Source organism: Trachemys scripta, chromosome 4 (assembly GCF_013100865.1).
Source record: "Trachemys scripta elegans isolate TJP31775 chromosome 4, CAS_Tse_1.0, whole genome shotgun sequence".
NCBI classification, from domain to species: domain Eukaryota; kingdom Metazoa; phylum Chordata; order Testudines; family Emydidae; genus Trachemys; species Trachemys scripta.
The window spans coordinates 124111557-124129950 of record NC_048301.1 but is presented as its reverse complement, the minus strand read 5'-3'; the positions used below and the strand labels follow the sequence as shown (position 1 = coordinate 124129950).

At 45.8% G+C, this 18394-nt stretch overlaps 1 protein-coding gene across 34 annotated transcripts in view; it reads left to right on the top strand.

Moving 5' to 3' along the window:
- NFASC (neurofascin) overlaps positions 1 to 18394 on the top strand; it is a 187997-nt gene that overhangs the window by 78554 nt on the left and 91049 nt on the right. For 31 of the 34 annotated variants that reach the window (XM_034767198.1, XM_034767200.1, XM_034767196.1 and 28 more), the window contains 5 exons: positions 5251 to 5435; positions 13545 to 13562; positions 15807 to 15912; positions 16416 to 16612; positions 17406 to 17528. In XM_034767198.1, coding sequence (XP_034623089.1) covers positions 5342 to 5435; positions 13545 to 13562; positions 15807 to 15912; positions 16416 to 16612; positions 17406 to 17528 — 538 coding nt within the window. In that variant the 5' untranslated portion in view covers positions 5251 to 5341. The remainder of the gene's footprint in view (positions 1 to 5250; positions 5436 to 13544; positions 13563 to 15806; positions 15913 to 16415; positions 16613 to 17405; positions 17529 to 18394) is intronic. The other 3 variants (XM_034767203.1, XM_034767223.1, XM_034767221.1) reach the window with 1 other exon arrangement.

Here is an 18394-nt window from a genome sequence, read left to right as displayed (position 1 = left end):
TAAAGCATTTTTCTTGAGGCTGGGATTTTCAGGGGCACTTAAGGGATTTATAAAAGCAGCAAAGAGTCCTGTGGCTTTTACAGATCCAGACTAACATGGCTACCCCTCTGATACTTAAGGGATTTAAGTACCCAACTGCCATTGAATCCCAGTGACTATCCGTCTCCTCGCTCCCTTAAGAGTGTTTGAAATCCCAAGTGTTTAATCTTCTGCGAGATGATGATATTGATCCACTTGGCCTTTCCCACCGTCGTTCTGCTTAATAAACAACTTGGGTTGGTAGATACGTACATGGTAATGGGGGCCAATCCATGCTTAATTTTTTTTTAATAATGGAGATCTCTTGTCTCCGGAAGGGACCTTGAAAGGTCATCGAGTCCAGCCCCCTGCCTTCACTAGCAGGACCAAGTACTGATTTTGCCCTAGTCCCTAAGTTGCCCCCCTCAAGGATTGAACTCACAACCCTGAGTTTAACAGGCTAATGCTCAAACCACTGAGCTATTCAGGGCTGAGCACCAGCACTTCTAGGTTTGGCAGTTCATAGCCCTGGCACCTCTGCTTGCCACATCACTTATGAAAGTTTAAAAAAAAAAAAAAAATTGCTTGAGCCCTGGCACTTCTTTCACTACAAATTAAGCCCTAGGGCCAATACACTACCTTTTATTTGCTCTGAGGGTGAAATTCAATCCTGTGCCGGTGGCACCGGACCTGCACATTGCTAGTCTTGCCAGTGCTTTTTTAAAATTGGGCTTTTCTTGGTTTTTAGTTCTTTGGTGGCTAAAGATATCCTACGGTAAGTGCTGGTGGAGATTCCTGTTTTGTTTAAAAAAAAAAAAAAAAAAAAAAAAAACACCTATCAGGCACGTGGAGCCTGATTTTTCTCTGGTTTTGCTGGTAGGTCTCAGATGTTTGTTCATCGTGAGCTGTGTAGTAGTTACTGCTAACAAAGTTTGGGAGACCTATGCAACCTCATGCTTAAGGGTTTAATATTATCTTTATTAGAGATTTAGGAGGAGACCTGATGTGGGGAGAAGGCAGGGCTGCCCAGAGGATTCAGAGGGCCTGGGGCAAAGCAATTTCGGGGGCCCTTTCCATTTAAAAAAAAGTTGCAATACTATAGAATACTATATTCTTGTGGGGGCCTGGGGCAAATTGCCCCACTTGCCTCCCCTCCTCCCCCCGGGTGGTCCTGGGAGAAGATCATCCCATCACTGCCTCATGCAAGGTTTCATACACCTCTTAAGCGGCTGGTGCTGGCCACGTCTTGAGAGAGGATACTGGCCTCGATGGACAATGGGTTTCGTATGGTCTGACAATTATGTTCTTAACACCTTTGCCAGGAAGATGTTGGGATCTCTGCACAAGGGGTGAATTTCATAGGTGACTATAGCACAGTACTATGAATGCCCTACATTTGAAAGCTTTCCTCTGAGAAAATGGTAGTAGCTACTTGGAGCCAGATAATCCCATGCTATGTTAGAAGGAGGAGTGCTTTCAGTGGGAGTGGCTAGTACCTTGGTATCAGGCAGTACCAAGGCTGATGTAACACTGCAGATTGCAGTGCGGTGAGGGCAATGGAAAGATCCTGCATGGCTGCTCCTGTTGTTTACTAGTGTATTTTTCAGTGGTGTTTTCCCACATGTACTGCCCTGTACAAGCAGTTAGCAAGTCAACTTAATCATCGCTCATGAATATTCTTCCGTTTAGCGGCTGCTTTTTCTGTGGGCGGCTAGTCGTGGTATCTAGAACTACAGAAATTAGAGGTTGTCCTCTCCATTGCCGGTGGCTGAATTGTTCCTTGTGGTGGCATTCTCCGGGACAGTGCAGTTTAGCTTTAATTCACCCAAGGATGAAGCCTCCCCCACTTCCCTGGGGAGACTAGTCTGTGGATTAAACCCAGGCATTGCTCCCCCCTCCCCTTTCCCCCCTCTCCCCCCGATGGACTTTGCTTTTTACAACATTCAGGGACAGTTGAAGTCTTAGCAGCATCCAGAACTGCAGCAGCTTATTTATCTTTCATGAATCTGGGCTTTCCTTGTCTGCCAGATGACCTGCCCTTTCACCACTCTTTCATCTGGTTACATGCAGGGCGGGGAGGCGGAAACTCTTGTGCAAAGAGAGAGGAAATATCACATAGAAATAAGTCTGGAGATATTCTGCTATTTGCTGCCCTGTCTTAATGTTGGGTAACAGCTAAGAGAGAGTTTGCACGTCAACCACTGATGCTGAATATTTATAACGCTATTAAAGACACCGTCATAACTCAGGCATGATGCAATCTCTGATGAATTATGAAAGCCCAGTTAAAGGGATAATTTATCCTCCTTTGCCTTGTCTTTTAATCCATGTTACTGATTTTTAAAAAAGCAACAAAAGACCAAACACGGGTGGGGTTGAAATGTTTCACAGCGTGAAAACGCCAGAGGGTGCTGGATTTGTTGATGTGACAGTGTATGGTTGCATCTCACAGGTGTACCCTGTGTGCCTCAAAAGACTCTCTTATGTATGGGAAGACGAAGCAGACCTAAATAGTTAGCATGCTGATCTCTCACATGCAGAGCCAAATTCTGCCACCATTTATATCAGGGCAACCCAGATGACTTTAGTATGGTTCTTAGGTGTGACTGGAGGGAGAGGAGGAAATGTGTCTACCCATGCAGAGGTTCGACGCCAGGCCTAAGCACTGCTTACGCCCTCCAAACAGGACTGGTGCCTAGGCCCCTGTGCTGGCCCTCTGCACAGGGGGCGGATTTTTCCATTTTGAAGTCTGATCTAGCTCCTATTGAAGTTAAGATAGTTTTTTCCATCACCTTTAATGAGAGCAAGATCAGACCCTTACTCTGTATACTTGTCAACTCCAGGTGGGCCAGTTCTTTCTTCCACTCTATCTGTACAACTCACATTGGCGTTACTAAGAGCTCTGCTTGCCTTTCAGGGCAGAACTGGGCCTATTGACTTCAGTAATAGGGCTGTTAGGGAGGACAGGATTTATCTCATGAGTAAAACTCCTCTGTGTGTCATAAGCATCATAAGAAGAGGGCCATGTGGTGTAGTGCTTAGACAAAGGAGTAGAAGCCAGAAGGCTCCCAGCTAAGACATTAACTCACTGCATGACCCCAGGCAAGTCTCTTGACCTTCAGTACCTCAGCCAGTCCAGCTGGAAAATTGAGTAAAAAGCAGAAAGCTTCTTGACACAGAGATGCTACAGCTGAGCTCAGCTTTCCTTGATCCACAAATGACCAAAAATATTCCTTTTATCTTGTAACGTACTATGTGGTATTAACACAGCGTAATGGTAGAAGAAGAATTGTTACTGTCAATCAGCTGTGCTGAAGCATGGGATTTCATTAGAGCTTCGAACTGTTCCCAGCGGAGTTTTCTTCAGTGAAATGTAGCACTTCTTTGATATTCACAAATAGACATTGATTTTTATTTATTTATTTAATGTGGTTGGTTGGGGGGGGTGTTTTGGGAGGGTGTTTTTTGAGGCATCTTCTGTATTTTTACACAGGCCAGTTACTCAGAACTAATGAATTTATTTTTTTAATCCTATTGATTTTCCTTCACAAAATTGTTGGTTTCACTCTTCTTTATTCATTAGTTCTGAGTAACTTACAATTAGTCACCAGGCACAGCATGATTTTCCTGTTTCCATCCTGAAATGAATATCTGATTTCTCTGTATTATTCCTGATCAGAGTTGAGTTAGGATGAATGTTTGTAAAGAAAATGATCAGTGGGATTGTGAACATAACAAACCTGAGTTTGGTATCTAATTCGTCAGGGTTTGTGAAAATTGTTTGCCGCTATTCATCTATCTCTAGCCTTTGCATCAGAGTAACTGCGTACAAACAGAATGTTTTCCTTGAAGTGTTTGGAATTCTCTTACTTTGGATTTTGATCATTGCTTGGGTTTTGAATTCTAAGTACAGTGGACATATGCTACAGTAATAGTTTGCACGATCCTCTATCTGATCCTCAGGGCCACATTTTCAAGAGTTCAGAACTCACCATTTAGCCATAAGGGTCACAACAGGAGCTGCTGAAGATTAGAACTCATGTGTGCTGAGCACTTGAAAATCTGTCCCCCATATTTCTGAGTGACTCCATTAAGGTGCTCTAAGGCCCCAGGCCTGCAGTTGGATCCATGCATAAGGCATCAGGGCTAGTCAGTGTAGATCCGATTGCAGGAGCACAGTCTGCTTTTGGTTCAGTGTGTATCTTTGGGAAATACACCTCTACCTCGATATAACACTGTCCTCAGGAGCCAAAAAATCTTACCGCATTATAGGTGAAACCGCGTTATATCGAACTTGCTTTGATCCACTGGAGTGCGCAGCTCTCCCCCCCTCCCCCCGAGCACTGCTTTACTGCGTTCTATCCGAATTCATGTTATATCAAGTCACGTTATATCGGAGTAGAGGTGTATTCCTCGGTTGCATACAGAGGATGCTTTAGTTAAGTTGCTCCAGATTTGTACCCGTGTAATGGAGAGCAGAATTTGATCATTGATGCATTTTTTTTAAAAGGTGCTCCAGATTTTAAAACTGTATATTTTATTAACTCTGGTTAGGGCAATTCTTATAGCAAATTAGGCAACTCCTATTAAAGGGGGATTCTGCTGCAAGATTGGAGGTGCAGATTCCTTGACTATCAAATTATTTAAGAGGAGCAGTGTGATCTGATGGAGCACAGGCCAGGAAGCCAGGATTTCTGGAGTTCTAATCCTGGCTCTGACACTGACTCATGGTGTGGCTTTGGACCGGTTTCTTGTCTTCCTCTGTGTCTGCTTTTCCCCCATCTGTAAAGTGGGAAAGATGTGACTAACCTATCTCGTGGAGGTGTGTTGTGAAGATGAAGTAGTGACTGTTGATGTAAAGCGCTTTGAATAGGTTAAATTCTAAATCTTTAGTTCATATATATCTTGCCGAGTATTCTGATGATATGTCATCGAATGACTGGAAGTCAGTGAAGATCCAAGAGGACTCTGTAGGGCTAACATCTCTGGAGCACTCCAATATTAAGACTGTAAGCTCTTTGGGGCAAAAACTCTCTCTCTCTTACTATGTGTATGTACAGTGCCTAGCGCGATAGGACTCAGATCTCTGATTGGAGCCTCTAGGAACTACCCCAATACAAACAATTACAGATGAAAATTGCTTCTCTCCTCGGCCCAAAAAAATAAGAAAATGAGGAATACAGAGCGCTCTATAATCAGCTCATTAATTTGTGGCTTGTGTTTATTTTGCAGTTAAGAATCCGAAGAGTACAGCTACTGTGGCAAGAGGCCAGCCTGCCCTATTGAAGGAAAGTGGAAGCATAATACTATCCAAACATTCAAAATGGTAATGCAACAGTACCTCCTAACCTACACAGGAGTAGTGTTTGCTCTGTACCTTCATCATATCATCAGAGCCATCGAAGTTCCCCTGGATCGTAAGTTTCTAGATTTATTTTCGGCTTTCTCTAAAAATCTCCATTTGGGGAGCCATGTGGTGTAATGGTTTGGAGCTAAGGACTTGGGAGCCAGAGAGACCCTGGGATTTCCAATCTGGGCTGAGCCATCACTCACTGTGTGACCTTGGGCAAGTCTCTTGAGCTCTTTGTGCTTTAGGCAACTTTATTGGCTAAGGATTGGAAACTGCAGTGAATGCTGCATCTAAGCTAAGCTTTTCCTGGTAAGGAAATAATGTCACGATCAATATTAGTTCAGGATTCATGGCCTTTTCCTGGAACGTGTCCCATGAGAATGCTGATCGTTTTTGCGGGCTAAGGGCAGGGCCGGCTCCAGGCACCAGCTTAACAAGCAGGTGCTTGGGGCGACCATGGGAGAGGGGTGGCACCTGCGGCAATTCGGGGGTGGCAGGTCCCTCACTCCCTCTAGGAGCGAAGGACCTGCCGTTGCCGATCGCGGCTTTTTTTTTTTTTTCTTTTTCTTTTTTTCCCCAATTGCCGCTGCCAGTCTCAATTCTGGGGCGGCAGAAATGCTGGAGCCAGCCCTGGCTAAGGGGCTGGAGAGTAGTTGCAAAGAGGGAAGAACAGGAGTCAAAGTGACCCCTTCCCCCCAGCGTCAACACCTAAAGTCCCGTTCCAGTGCCAACATGTACCTCCTGTTTGGTTGGTTGCTTAGCTAAACTGTTCTGATTTTGAAGCTATTGGAGCCCTTGTTTAGGGGAGGATCTGATGCGACCTGGGGCTCCAATCCTGCAATAAATACACATGGTAAAACCCTTGTGTGCACCTGGAAGTGCTGCTTTGTACAATTCCCACAGGGATGATGGCCTTGGGAGAGCAGTTGAACAGAGTGTATAGACATTGTCCATAGGTGAGAAGAGGGGATAACCCTCTCCTTTGAGTAGGTGAAGGTGCAGATGTCTGCAGAGATGTGCAGGGTAAGTAACTCACTGTTCTCCCTAGCGTGATATAAGAGGGGTGAGAAGTGAGGCTCATTTTGGTAGTCAGGGAAGAAGCATGCTGGATCTGAGAGGAGAGCCAGGGGAGAAGAGGGTTTCCTCTTCTTTATTTCCACTTAATTGAAGACCCTTATGTTGTACTTGGGCTGAGGAAAACCCTGTCATATTTGTTTGGCTCTGATAGGCGTTTGAACTCCACCAAGGTGCACAGAATCCTCTCCTGCCTTTCTTAGGTGCTGTGCTGCTGTGTAATTACCCTTCATTGCCAGCAGAAACATGAATTCACCCTCATGGGCTTTACTTGAAGATGAGGGAACTTCCATCCTACAGGTTGCTGCTGTGTTAAGGAAGCCAGTAGCTGACATGCCACTGATAATTAAGAGACTCTGAAGATGTATGATATGGGCAATTACTATGGAGACTGTGTATGGGGTGCTCCTTCACAGAGGAGAGAATCTCATTAGCAGTCCTTTCAGGCAGACACTGTCATCAAGATATACATAGGTCTGGTCCCAACGGGAGGAGGAAACTGGGTTATATCGGGAAGCTTGCATGTACAACTCTGCAATTTTTATCCCCCTCCATCAGGCCATTTTGGGGTAATTATTAGGTGGGTTTTATATTCTGTTCAGGAGGATAAACATGGGGGGGGGATTCAGGAAAGAAATCGCTGCTGAATGATTTTGTTAAGCCACCTTAACACCAGTATTTAGACGACACGGTCTAGAATATGACAACACAAGGTCAGACATTTTCTAAGTGGTTAGAGCATAGCAAAGGCATCCTTGGCTCAGATTCTATTCCAGACTCGGCCACTTGGGTCACTTACTTAACCTCTCTGTGCCTCTGTTTTCCCGCTCTGTAAAAGCAGGTTTTAATAACCACCCCACCCCCTCACAGAATTCATTGCAGCTCTGAAGCACATGGAAATCCTTTTATCGTATTTCCTAGAACTGGAAGGGACCTTGAAAGGTCATCAAGTCCAGCCCCCCGCCTTCACTAGCAGGACCAAGTACTGATTTTGCCCCAGAGTCCCTAAGTGACCCCCTCAAGGATTGAACTCACAACCCTGGGTTTAGCAGGCCAATGCTCAAACCACTGAGCTATCCTCCCCGAAAGGTATTAGAGAAGGGTACAGTATTATCAAGGCCTAACTTCAGGCTAAGGGAGCATGACACTTCCTGATATGGGAGGTATAATATTGGTCTGTCTTAGACACTCTAGTCATACAAACTGGGCTCAAATGCTTTCCTCACTTCAATGACCAAGGAGGGGCCGGGGACTGAAAGGTTATGGGCAAGAGACAAGAGAGGTGCTTTTACGCAAAGTTTGGAAATAAGTGGAAAGATGTAGGTTGGCTCAAGGAGCCGCAATGGATGAGGCTCTCACGCCAACCGAGTGGGTGGGTGAATGCAGGGCCCCCATTCAGCAAGGTGCTTAAGCACGTGTCTATCTTGAAGCATGGGAACAGTCATGACTTCTGTGGGACTGTTTACATGCTTTAAGTTAGTCACATGCTTAAGTCTGTTGCTGAAACAGAGCCTAGATGTGGAGAGAGACTGGACAGGAGAAGAAAGAAAGAAAAGGTGTATGAGGAAGGCTTGGAGTGAATTCATAAATAAGGCAGTTCATAATGGGATCTTTAAATGGACGAAAGTCAGTGATGGATGGCAGGGATGCTTGCTCTTTCTGAGAGTTTCAGAATGAGAGATGTGGGTCTGAGCTCCCAAGGATGGACCCGCAGCTGAGCTTTCATGCAGGTCACACACAGGCCACTGCTGCCAGCCGGTCGGTGGTGAAATAGGCTGGCTGTTCTAAATGTATCAGTTTTGACAACCGTTTTCGTCGGGAAGGTTTGAGAGCGAAAGAGAGTCGGACAGGCACACTCTTCCCTCGTTGTCTTATGGTGCCTGGTAAATAGGGTCCTAGCCTGGGACCAGGGCCCAGTGCTCAAGTCCCTGCTCCACCTAATTCAGAGTGATCTGGGATGAAAAACTCTGTGTAGCTGCAGTTGGTGGTGGTGCAACATGCTCACTGCACTTTGTTGTTCCCAACAATGAGAATGTATTTTGCGCACACGATTAGAGCCCTTTAAGAAATGTAAGCTCCCTGAAATGGAAGGAGAAGCAGCACGGCCAGACAAAACCTGTTTGATTTTAAAAGAGCTTCCTGCTGCTGTTCCTTGTGCCTTGGATGGAGGAAAGAGTCATTTTGCCTACTCAAGTGTAATGCGACCTTAGAAAAGTAGAGAGAAATGCTTATAACTTGTGCTGTGGAATATTACTTTCTGTTTCTACACTACCTCCCATCTAAGGAACTTAAAGCGCCTATCGCCGGTTCCTCACACCACCACCCGGGAAGTAGGAAAGTATTGACATCTCTCGGTGAGAAGTGCGGAAGCAGAGGTAGTTTTAAATACCTTGTTTTACTTTTATGATTTTTTACTTTGCTATGTTCAATGCCTCTGTACAAAGGTGACTGGCACTCTATAAATACCTAAGATCGATACTAAAGTGAGTTGCCATTTGCTGACAGGGAACAGGATCCATTTTACACTAGCAAAACTATGTCTAGGGATGGTGTCATAAGCCAGTTGATATTGCTTGTGTAGACATGACCAAACTCTGCTTACTGCCCTGATTGTTAATATACTCTTGTCCTAGCTATACTGTCAGGGACAAACTCTGTTATCTACCATAAATATCCTTGGACAATAAATTATAACACCAGGCCCCTCTCCAGCTCCACTGATACGATAGTTTTGCTAGTGTAGATGGTGCCTTGCCCATAGTGCCTCTGGCAGAGCAAGGAAAAGAGCCAAGGATACCCCACTGGTGTGCCTTAACCATAAAGCTGCCCCCGCTCTTGAGGGACAGCATTTCCCTTTCTGACCCTGTCCAGGCTTCGTTTGAAACCAACAACCATATTGTACTACCGTAACCACTATTTAGACAGGACCCTTGTGTGACTGCATGTAGCCAGATGAGAAAACAAAGGGGAAGCCAGGCTCTGGGGCAGGGTGTGCCGGTCTTTGCCTAATTTATCTTCTTTTAAGGAAATTCAAATGAACTCTGCACAATGTAGCAAACTTCAAAGTGTTGTCGCTCGCCACAGTGACTTGTGGTGGGATGAAATCCAAAAGTGGGGTGTCCCAAATCAATGCAGGAGTTAAAGGTCTTGCCAACATCTGTCCCACCCAGCTGAGCCCATTTCAGATAGTTTCATTTAACTCTTCGAAGGCATCAAGCGTGAGCTCCGTTCTCCTTCTGACGAAGCCTTTAGAGCTGCTGGGGAGTTGGCGTTTTAATCTCACTTTTAACCGAGTCAGTGATCAGGTCTCGCTAGCCCTTTTGTGGCTTCCCATTGTTGAGCTCCAAGACTTAACTAATGAATTCATCACTCCCATCTTGAATGTGAAAGGTTACAGGTTTTACTAAGTCGAGCAGGTGGTGCATAAATGGCTACAGCTGCTCCACCGTGCTGGGCCCTGATAAGTGTGCAAATTGCGAGCTGTCTGAGCCGATGAGCTTTATTCCCTGTGTATTACAAACTGCACAGGACTTCCCTCCGTCATGGGGATAAGCTCTTTCTACAGGTGCATGGATGTGTATTGTAGGAAATCTCCATAGATGGGGAACACTGCCTCTTTAACTGGGAAGCTCCCTCTCAGAGAGCTTGCAAACACAGCTACTAGTGGGTTGGGTGTCCAGTTTGAGCATCCCTTGCAGTCAAGTTTAAGAAGGTGCAAAGGGAATCGTGGAGAGGTAAAGTATTTCACTCTTCAGCCTTTATAGCAATAGGGAGGCAGTGCTTGCTAGTGGTTAGCTCAGCAGACTGGGAGTCAGGCAGGGGTAAAAGTAACTCCGAAGACTTACCAGTACGGGGCTAGGGCTGGCTCCGGCTCCAGCCTGCAGAAGGGGTAGGGTTGGGGGGGTCAGCACCCCCTAGCCAGCCCTTCCAGGCCGCCTGGCTCACGCCGGCCAGGGCTTCAGTGGCAATTTAAAAGGGCCTGGGGCTCTGGCCCCTGCTGCGCGGCCGGAGCCCTGGGCCCTTTTAAATCGCCAGCCCCGGGGCAGCTGCTCCTTTTGCCCACCCCCCCGTCGGCGGCCGGGTGGGGGGCAAAAGGGACAATGACGTTAAAGTGCTGCTACAGCAGCGCTTTAAGCAAGGTTCTTTGCCATGGCAGTGCCTTAACATTGCTGCCCCTTCCCCCCACCATCGGCGGCCCTGCCGGTAGGGACTGTACCAGCAGGGCCACCGAAGGGGGGGGGGGCGCAAAAGGGGCAGCGACGTTAAAGCGTTTTAACGTGGCAGCACTTTAATGTGGGCTGCGTACGGGCTGGTACTGGCTTCTTACCAGTACGCCGTACTGGCTCACTTTCACCCCTGGAGTCAGGAGACCAATGTTCTTTTCCCAACTCGATTACTGACTCGCTGTGACTTTGGGCAAGTCACTGCCCCGTCTGCCTCAGTTTCCCCATCTGTAATATCGGGGATAATACTCTTACTGTGTGACGAGTGTTTGTAAACAAATTAGTGGGTTTTGAAGATTCAAAGCACCATAAAGAGGAAAGTTTTATTAACATACGTCTTTTGTTATCTAGCTGCGTTAGAATAGTTACATTACTGCATTTAGAGATCCTGGGGTGAACCATTTAATAATGCATAGCTCATGCAATCAATCAATGAACCACTGTGGCACTGAAGGGTCTTAACGCTACCAAACTATGGCTCTATCATTTAAAATATGTTTTTTGCACGTCGTCTTCTCACCCCTCCAAATTATTTCTTAAATCAGTTTTGTTTTTGTATTATAGGCAATGTTGTTAATTTTTATTTATTGGAAAAGACATAGCATATATTGGAATAATACTTGTCTTTTAGTTTAAATGAATTCTAACCTTATAACATTAATAGAATTGTATTATTTAACCCTTTGTTAACTTAACAAAAGGTATAATAGTTTAGCCTTAATAATGTTTTATTTTTACCTGCTTATTGCTTTCAATAAAATGTGTAAAGAAATATAACAAGTTACGATAAGCAACTAAACCAAGACCATTAAAAATCCAAATAAATCCGTGACTCTCCTTAAAAGCCTAACTAGGTCCCTCTAAAATGAACCCTGTGGTTCTCACCTTGTGTTGCAGTAGTGTCCAGAGGCCCGTCCAGGATCAGTGCCTCATTGTGTTAGGTGCTCTACAAACATGTCTACCACAAGGAAAAGTCTCCCTGCTTTTGAGTAACTTGGTTATTTTGCACAGGATTATTTTTCTTCCACTTTTTTTTCTAAACAAAGGCTTTCCTAGACTCTTCTGCTCCCTTCTTCTATCGAATTTTGCTCACTGAGCCCAAAGTCTCATGTGGTCATTGCTGAATATGGAGCTAGAGCTTCCCGCTATGATGTGTGGACAGTGCAAGTGTCACATCTCAGTACAACAGTGATGCACCATGGGGAGGAAGGAAGTTGTCCATGGACTAGGGTGACCAGATAGCAAGAGTGAAAAATTGGGGCGGGGGGTGTAAATTAGGTGCCTATATAAGAAAAAGCCCCAAAATATCAGGACTGCCCCTATAAAATCAGGACATGTGGTCACCCTACCATGGACCATTCTGCTAGCACTCATTTCCTCCTGCTTGGAATCGGTATCTTCCATATGCTTGGCTGGCCAGTCAGTGGTTTGTTCCCCATTTGCTGTGTTCAGCTTTCTCTTTACATTGGGAAAGCTTCTGGTGGCTCAGCTCTTACAACCAGGCGACGGAACTGCCTCCTTGTTCCCCTCTTCCCCCCCTGCCCCGGTGGTCCATCAGGTCTTGGCAGAGAGCCAGCTGCTAACAGCTTAAAGTATCTGTTTAAACACCTAAATGAAGAACTTAACAGACCTCTCATGGTTCAGCTCTGGAAATAAACACTGGTACCCGGAGGCAGACCCTGATGCAGGGCTGTGGGGAGGCAGGTACATTAGGCATGATGTCTCCCTTGGCAATTAAGATGCCTTTTGATCTCTTGGTCAGACACTACATCTTACAGGTGCCTGGGTTGCTTTGGGCTTTTACTTAGGCTACATCTACACTACAGGGGGGAGTCGATTTAAGATACGCAAATTCAGCTACGTGAATAGCATAGCTGAATTCGACGTATCGCAGCCGACTTACCCCGCTGTGAGGATGGCAGCAAAATCGACCTCTGCGGCTTCCCGTCGACGGCGCTTACTCCCACCTCTGCTGGTGGAGTAAGAACGTCGATTCGGGGATCGATTGTCGCGTCCCAACGGGACGCGATACATCGATCCCCGAGAGGTCGATTTCTACCCGCCGATTCAGGCGGGTAGTGTAGACCCAGCCTCAGTTAGCCAAATCAAAACTTATTAAACCCTACACCTGCTCCCTGATTGCCTGGAGGGCTGGCCTAAGGGGCTCAGTAACTGGCTTTTGAATTTGCCACCAGTTGAAGCCCAGACCTGGTTAGGGATCACAAGTTACCACTATCCAATGACACGATCCTGATGTGCGGTCATTGGTTTGCAGTCTAGTGCCTAGCGGAAAAGCATCTCTCTAACCCATCACCACCACCACAGTCGGCACCTGCGGCCTCCTTGTTGGCAGTCACAGCAATCGAGGCCAAGGATGGAATTTGCCCAGAGAGACTGAACTGCTTTCTTATCCTTAAAGGCGATCCATCCAACTCTGGGATAGGGCATATTGGTGGCAATGGGGTAAGACATTTGCTCTGGCAGTGCCCATTCTGTGCTGATCTCATGAATAAGCTTAGCCCGTTAGTCTCCAGAGCTGCCGATCTGTTACCATTCAACCTCACTAAATTCACATGTGCAGTTTTTAAAAGGCAGGTTGGGGGCAAGTGGCCTGTGACACACAATCCTCATTGTGAACATGCAATCCTCATTGTGAATATGAAAAAATCATGTTTTTGATGGAGGGATTTTCCCATGTTTAAATGAAGGTAAGTGGGCTAGCAGGCATTTGCGTTGTTTACTCTAAAGTGGCCATGTTTGGATATTGATATATTTGTAGTCCCTTTGATAGCCATGTTGCGTATGTAATCCGTTGGATTCTTTTTCAATTAACCTTTTTTGTTTCTTTTTTTATAATGCTTACACTTTGGAACTAACAGCAAATATTCAGAATGAATGTAAGTCCTACCCTGTCTTGTTTTTTATATATTAGTCCCGCTGGGAGGGGCAATCTGAATGGCTTGTGATGGCAAGGCAGGAACAGCATCCATGAAAGCAGACTCTGTTGGAAGATACAGATTTTAAGAGCATGAGCTGCTCCTTGGAGGTTGGGGAGTCTGGCCACCCCCCTGCCTCCTCAGACTGTCTGATCCACTGCATCCGTGTGTAGGCCAGTTGGCTGAGACATCTGCAAATGGTTGGACAATTCTAAACCAGGGCTGCCTCTAAAAGGGCCCCCTCCTGGGACCATATTCTGATCTGCATTATGCCAACATAAGTGCATGGACTCTAACAGAGTTACTCTGGATTTACACTAGATCAGAGTCTGGCTCCTCATTGTAAATCGGGGCCAGTACAAAACTGGAACCTGATACCCTAATTTGCAGATGCTTCTAATGGCTCGTGCAGATGAGTGGATTCACAATGTAGGTCAGAGCTGCAAATATGGGCCACGGCCAGACACAGCAGACCTTCTTCCGAGGCAGCGGTTCTCAAACTGTAGGTGGAGACCTTCAGAGAGGTTATCCTTTTTTAATGGTGGTTTATAAGGACTCATTTCCAATTCTATCCTGCAATGAGATTCTCACTTTTTTTCCCACTATCCTCCTACCACCATTTGTCTTCTTCCAACCTAACTCCCTACCTTCCCCCTTCCTGTCCAACATGGTCCTCTTTCCCCTTCGGTGGTGGGCAGTTGGTGCCCTTGAATTTGAAAACTGCCTGAAGTTCTCCTGGCATGCACAATGTCTCCTTTGAATTGCTGTGTGTGCAGAGGGCATGAACTCTGGATTGTGGGGAATAGATCTGCTGTAAGGGCAGCAATAGAATTTCCTCTGTCTCATTGCGTAGCTCAGAGATGATTGTGTATCTCAGCTCCTAAGCAGCCTGGCTCTTCCCCCGCCTTTGGCACCTTCAGAGAGGAATGGGTAGGTAAGAAGCCAGGTTGTGCTGTTAGCTGAAGGGAAGGGGATAGGGAGTCTGCTGTACTCTATCCTACACCCTGCCTTAGATTCATTGCCCCCCATACTCCCAGAGTAAGAGGAATCCGGCCTTAGTTAGCCCCATGTCGATTCCTTTTCTGTACATAAGGGATGTGCGGACAGGAAATAAGCCCAACCAGAACCAGAGAGGACACTAGCAAAACAGATATGCTCAGAAGTGTCCCCTGCAAGATGATCTGCTACAGGGAATAGCAGCAAAGAGAAGATGGAGTCAGAAATGTTCTGCAGGGGGAGAGAAGGGAAGCTAACCTTGAGTTGCATCCTGTTGTGAGGGAAGTGGACCTTAGACTGGAGGGAAATTGTAATCCATAATGTGGGGATCATGTTGTGGGAATGTTTGAGAACCGCTGCTCTAAGGAGATTTCAGTTCTAATAAAGCAGCTATCATGTCCCAGCAAAAGCTTAATCTTGCAACACAAACACTAACTCTGTGGAGAATTATTGCTAAAAGTCTGTTTCAGAGGAGAACTGCATCTGTTGTTTTGCTGACCCTACTAAATAATGGACATGCATGTCAGATCAATTTCCTATACCAAGTTAGTAATGAGCAAGTATCTCCTCTTTAAGCTATTTCCAGTTCCTGGGGTAAGAGACAAGGGTTCAGATTCTGATCCCCAGTTATCCTGGTGCAAATCAGGGATAAATCTGTTGAAGACTCTGGAGCTACACTGATGTTAACCATAGAGTAATGGCTCAGAACCTGACCCTAAACTGGTCATTGGTATGTTCTTTAGTCTTTCCAAACCCTTCGCTCCTAGATACCAATCTGGAACTATCTTTGGCTAAACATGGAAGTTTTCAAACCATTGTCTTGAATGTGTTCTACCTTGATGGCTCCTTGCAGGAACTTTTCAGTAAAACACATACATTTGTGTTCTGTCTTTGAAAGCTCTTAGCTAAGATTTGCTGTCATGTTCAGTCTCTTTCATAAAGAGTTGGTTTTTTTTTAAATTTTTAGTTCACATCAGATGTCCTGCTGGTGGCGGGGAACTGCCTGACCAGGGAGCTTAAGTCATTTAGATGAGAAATATGCGGCTCTTACATTTTGAAGGGTCTTTTTATTGCCACCTGAAATTTCAAAGATAATGAATATAAACAGTGAATCCCCCTATGGGAAGTCTCAATTCCCAGGAGGATTCCATTGCAGGACAATGAGTAAAGGGTTTCTCCTCATTCTTTTTTCCTTTGTGTCCTTTGCAGTGCCTCAGCCTCCCACGATTACAAAGCAGTCTGTGAAGGATTATATTGTAGACCCAAGGGATAACATCTTCATTGACTGTGAAGCCAAAGGGAACCCCATTCCTACGTGAGTGCATTTTAAGGCTCTCGTGACCTTGAGGTCCTGCTGTTTTTGAGATGCAGAAAAGTTTACTAATGTCAGCAAAAAGGGGAACCAGATCTAAAGACATTCTTGCACTGGATGCCAGTGAGTCTTTCTGGGTACCTCAGGCCAAACTCTCCACTGGTGTAAATTGGCACAGCTCCATTATACCAGCAGAGAATTTGGCTCCTTACCTTCCACAGTACAGCACTTAGCTCTGGAATTTAGACACTATGGTGACAAGGGCCATATAAATACCCAAATAGATTTAATGTGGGAATACACAAGGGGGGCGAAAGCCTGGCACTCAATGAGAGCTTGGCCCTGGCAGACTCTATGGAAGAGCAACCAACTCCATCTTGTGTCTCTATTAGGTAGGAAAGTTAATAGATCATACATTAAATGTAACTGTATTGTAGCTAGTAAGGCTCTTCCTGTGCGGACATGGCACATGGTTACATAAGACTTGCAATGTCCAATGTTGGCAGTTTTTCTTGGACACGGAATGGGAAGTTCTTCAATGTGGCCAAGGACCCGAAGGTCTCGATGCAACGCAGGTCGGGGACGCTGGTCATCGACTTCCGCGGCGGTGGGAGGCCGGAGGATTATGAGGGGGAATACCAGTGCTCTGCTCGAAACGAGTACGGGACAGCGCTCTCCAGCAAAATCCTCCTGCAGGTTTCCAGTGAGTAATGCAGACTTGTCGCTTCTGTCTCAAGGCTGAGCCAGGCAGTCTACAGCCTCAGGTTGCTGAGTGGCTCTGGTTTGAGTTAAAAAAGATGTTTGCATGACATAGGGTTTGCAGAAGCTGGGAAAGAAATATTTGCCACGCAAATGCCACATCTTGCTTCACTTGCAGTATGTGTGTCTGTTTTGTTTTATTAATTCGGCCTTGCAAATGGACTAGAGATGTATAGTGGTAATATTCTGATTAACTTCTAATGGGCCTGTCAGTGTGTCATCTGGGTGCATCACACACACAAACATCCGTTTGTAACTGATCACAGTGGATTGCAATCTCAGCTGCTAGAGAAGACTGCATAGTCTGGTGGCTAGGAAGTAGAACAGAGAGTCAAGAGACCTGGGTTCTCTTCCCTTCTGTGCCACTAACCTGCTGTGTGACTGTGCCCAAGTTACTTTGTCTCGCTATGCCCCAGTTTCCCTATATGTAATATAGGGGTAATGACACCCACCTTAGAGAGCGTGTTGTCGTGAAGCTTAATTCATTCGTCATGTTTGTACAACACTAGAGACCCTCCAATATAAGTAGTTTTTGGAGGGAGAAATATCATCATGGAGCAGGAACACATGGACCCTGCAAGAAACCTGTGTATATAAAAATTAAATTGCATCAGGGCCTTTCCATTGAAACCAGGCCAGGTCCTCGGAGAAGGTGATGTGATTTAAAAAACAAATCTCTCCCAGTATATTCCCTTCAACTCAACGTCCGCTATGTGTCTCACATCTTCTGATTACAGGGTCTCCCTTGTGGCCAAAGGAACATTTGGACCTTGTAGAGATCGATGAAGGATCCCCACTGACTTTAAAATGCAACCCACCCCCTGGGCTGCCGCCTCCTGTTGTCTTCTGGATGAGCAGCTGTAAGTTGGAACAGTGGTCAGGTGGCCAGAGATCCCTGGACCATTCATTTCACTGAGGGAAATCTTTTGACCGATCGCAATATGTATTTTAATGCAGAAATTTAACCTTCCCCCCCCCCCCCGTTTTAACTACAGCAGAAGTGGAGCTGATGCTTTCTGGCATAGGCCAAGTGTTCTCAACCTCCTATTTTTTGTGTCATTTTGTCCTGTGAACCACAAACGGGTGAGAAATCCTGTCACAGCCCACAATCCTCTGCAGGCAGGAATTGTGGGAGTTAGATCATGGCATGAGTTTTTAGCCACTTTGTGGTTCACAGGTTATAAAAAGGTTGGAATGGAAAGGGAGGGGAGGGATTGGCTGGGAGCTGAAGCTGGACAAATTCAGCCTAGAAATAAGGTTCACATTTTTAACAGTGTCAGTAATTAACCATTGGAACCGCTTACTGAAGGTGGTGGGTGATTGGATGTTTTTGCTAGAAGATCTGTTCTACTTCAATCACAACCAGTTGGATGTGAAGCAGGGAAGTCCCATGTCCGATGCTATGCATGAGGTCTGACTAGGTGACAATGGTTTCTTCTGACCTTAAAATATATGAAACCGTAAGGGTTCGGTGCTGCGAGGGTAGGATGGGGAGCTGTTGCTCTGGAGGTAGCTGGGTGAGGGGAGTGTGGGGCCAGTGTGTGCTGCTGGATCGAGTAGCAGGCCTGTGATTTGGCCCAAGAACATGAGCCTCTGCTGTAACCAGGCATGGGGATGGCAGCAGCTTGAAAACAAAGCTATGGGGCAAATCACATTTTACAATGATGAGAAATGCCTAGCTCTTTAAAATCCCTCCCATCCCACGTCATTGGTTCCGTTGGAAACC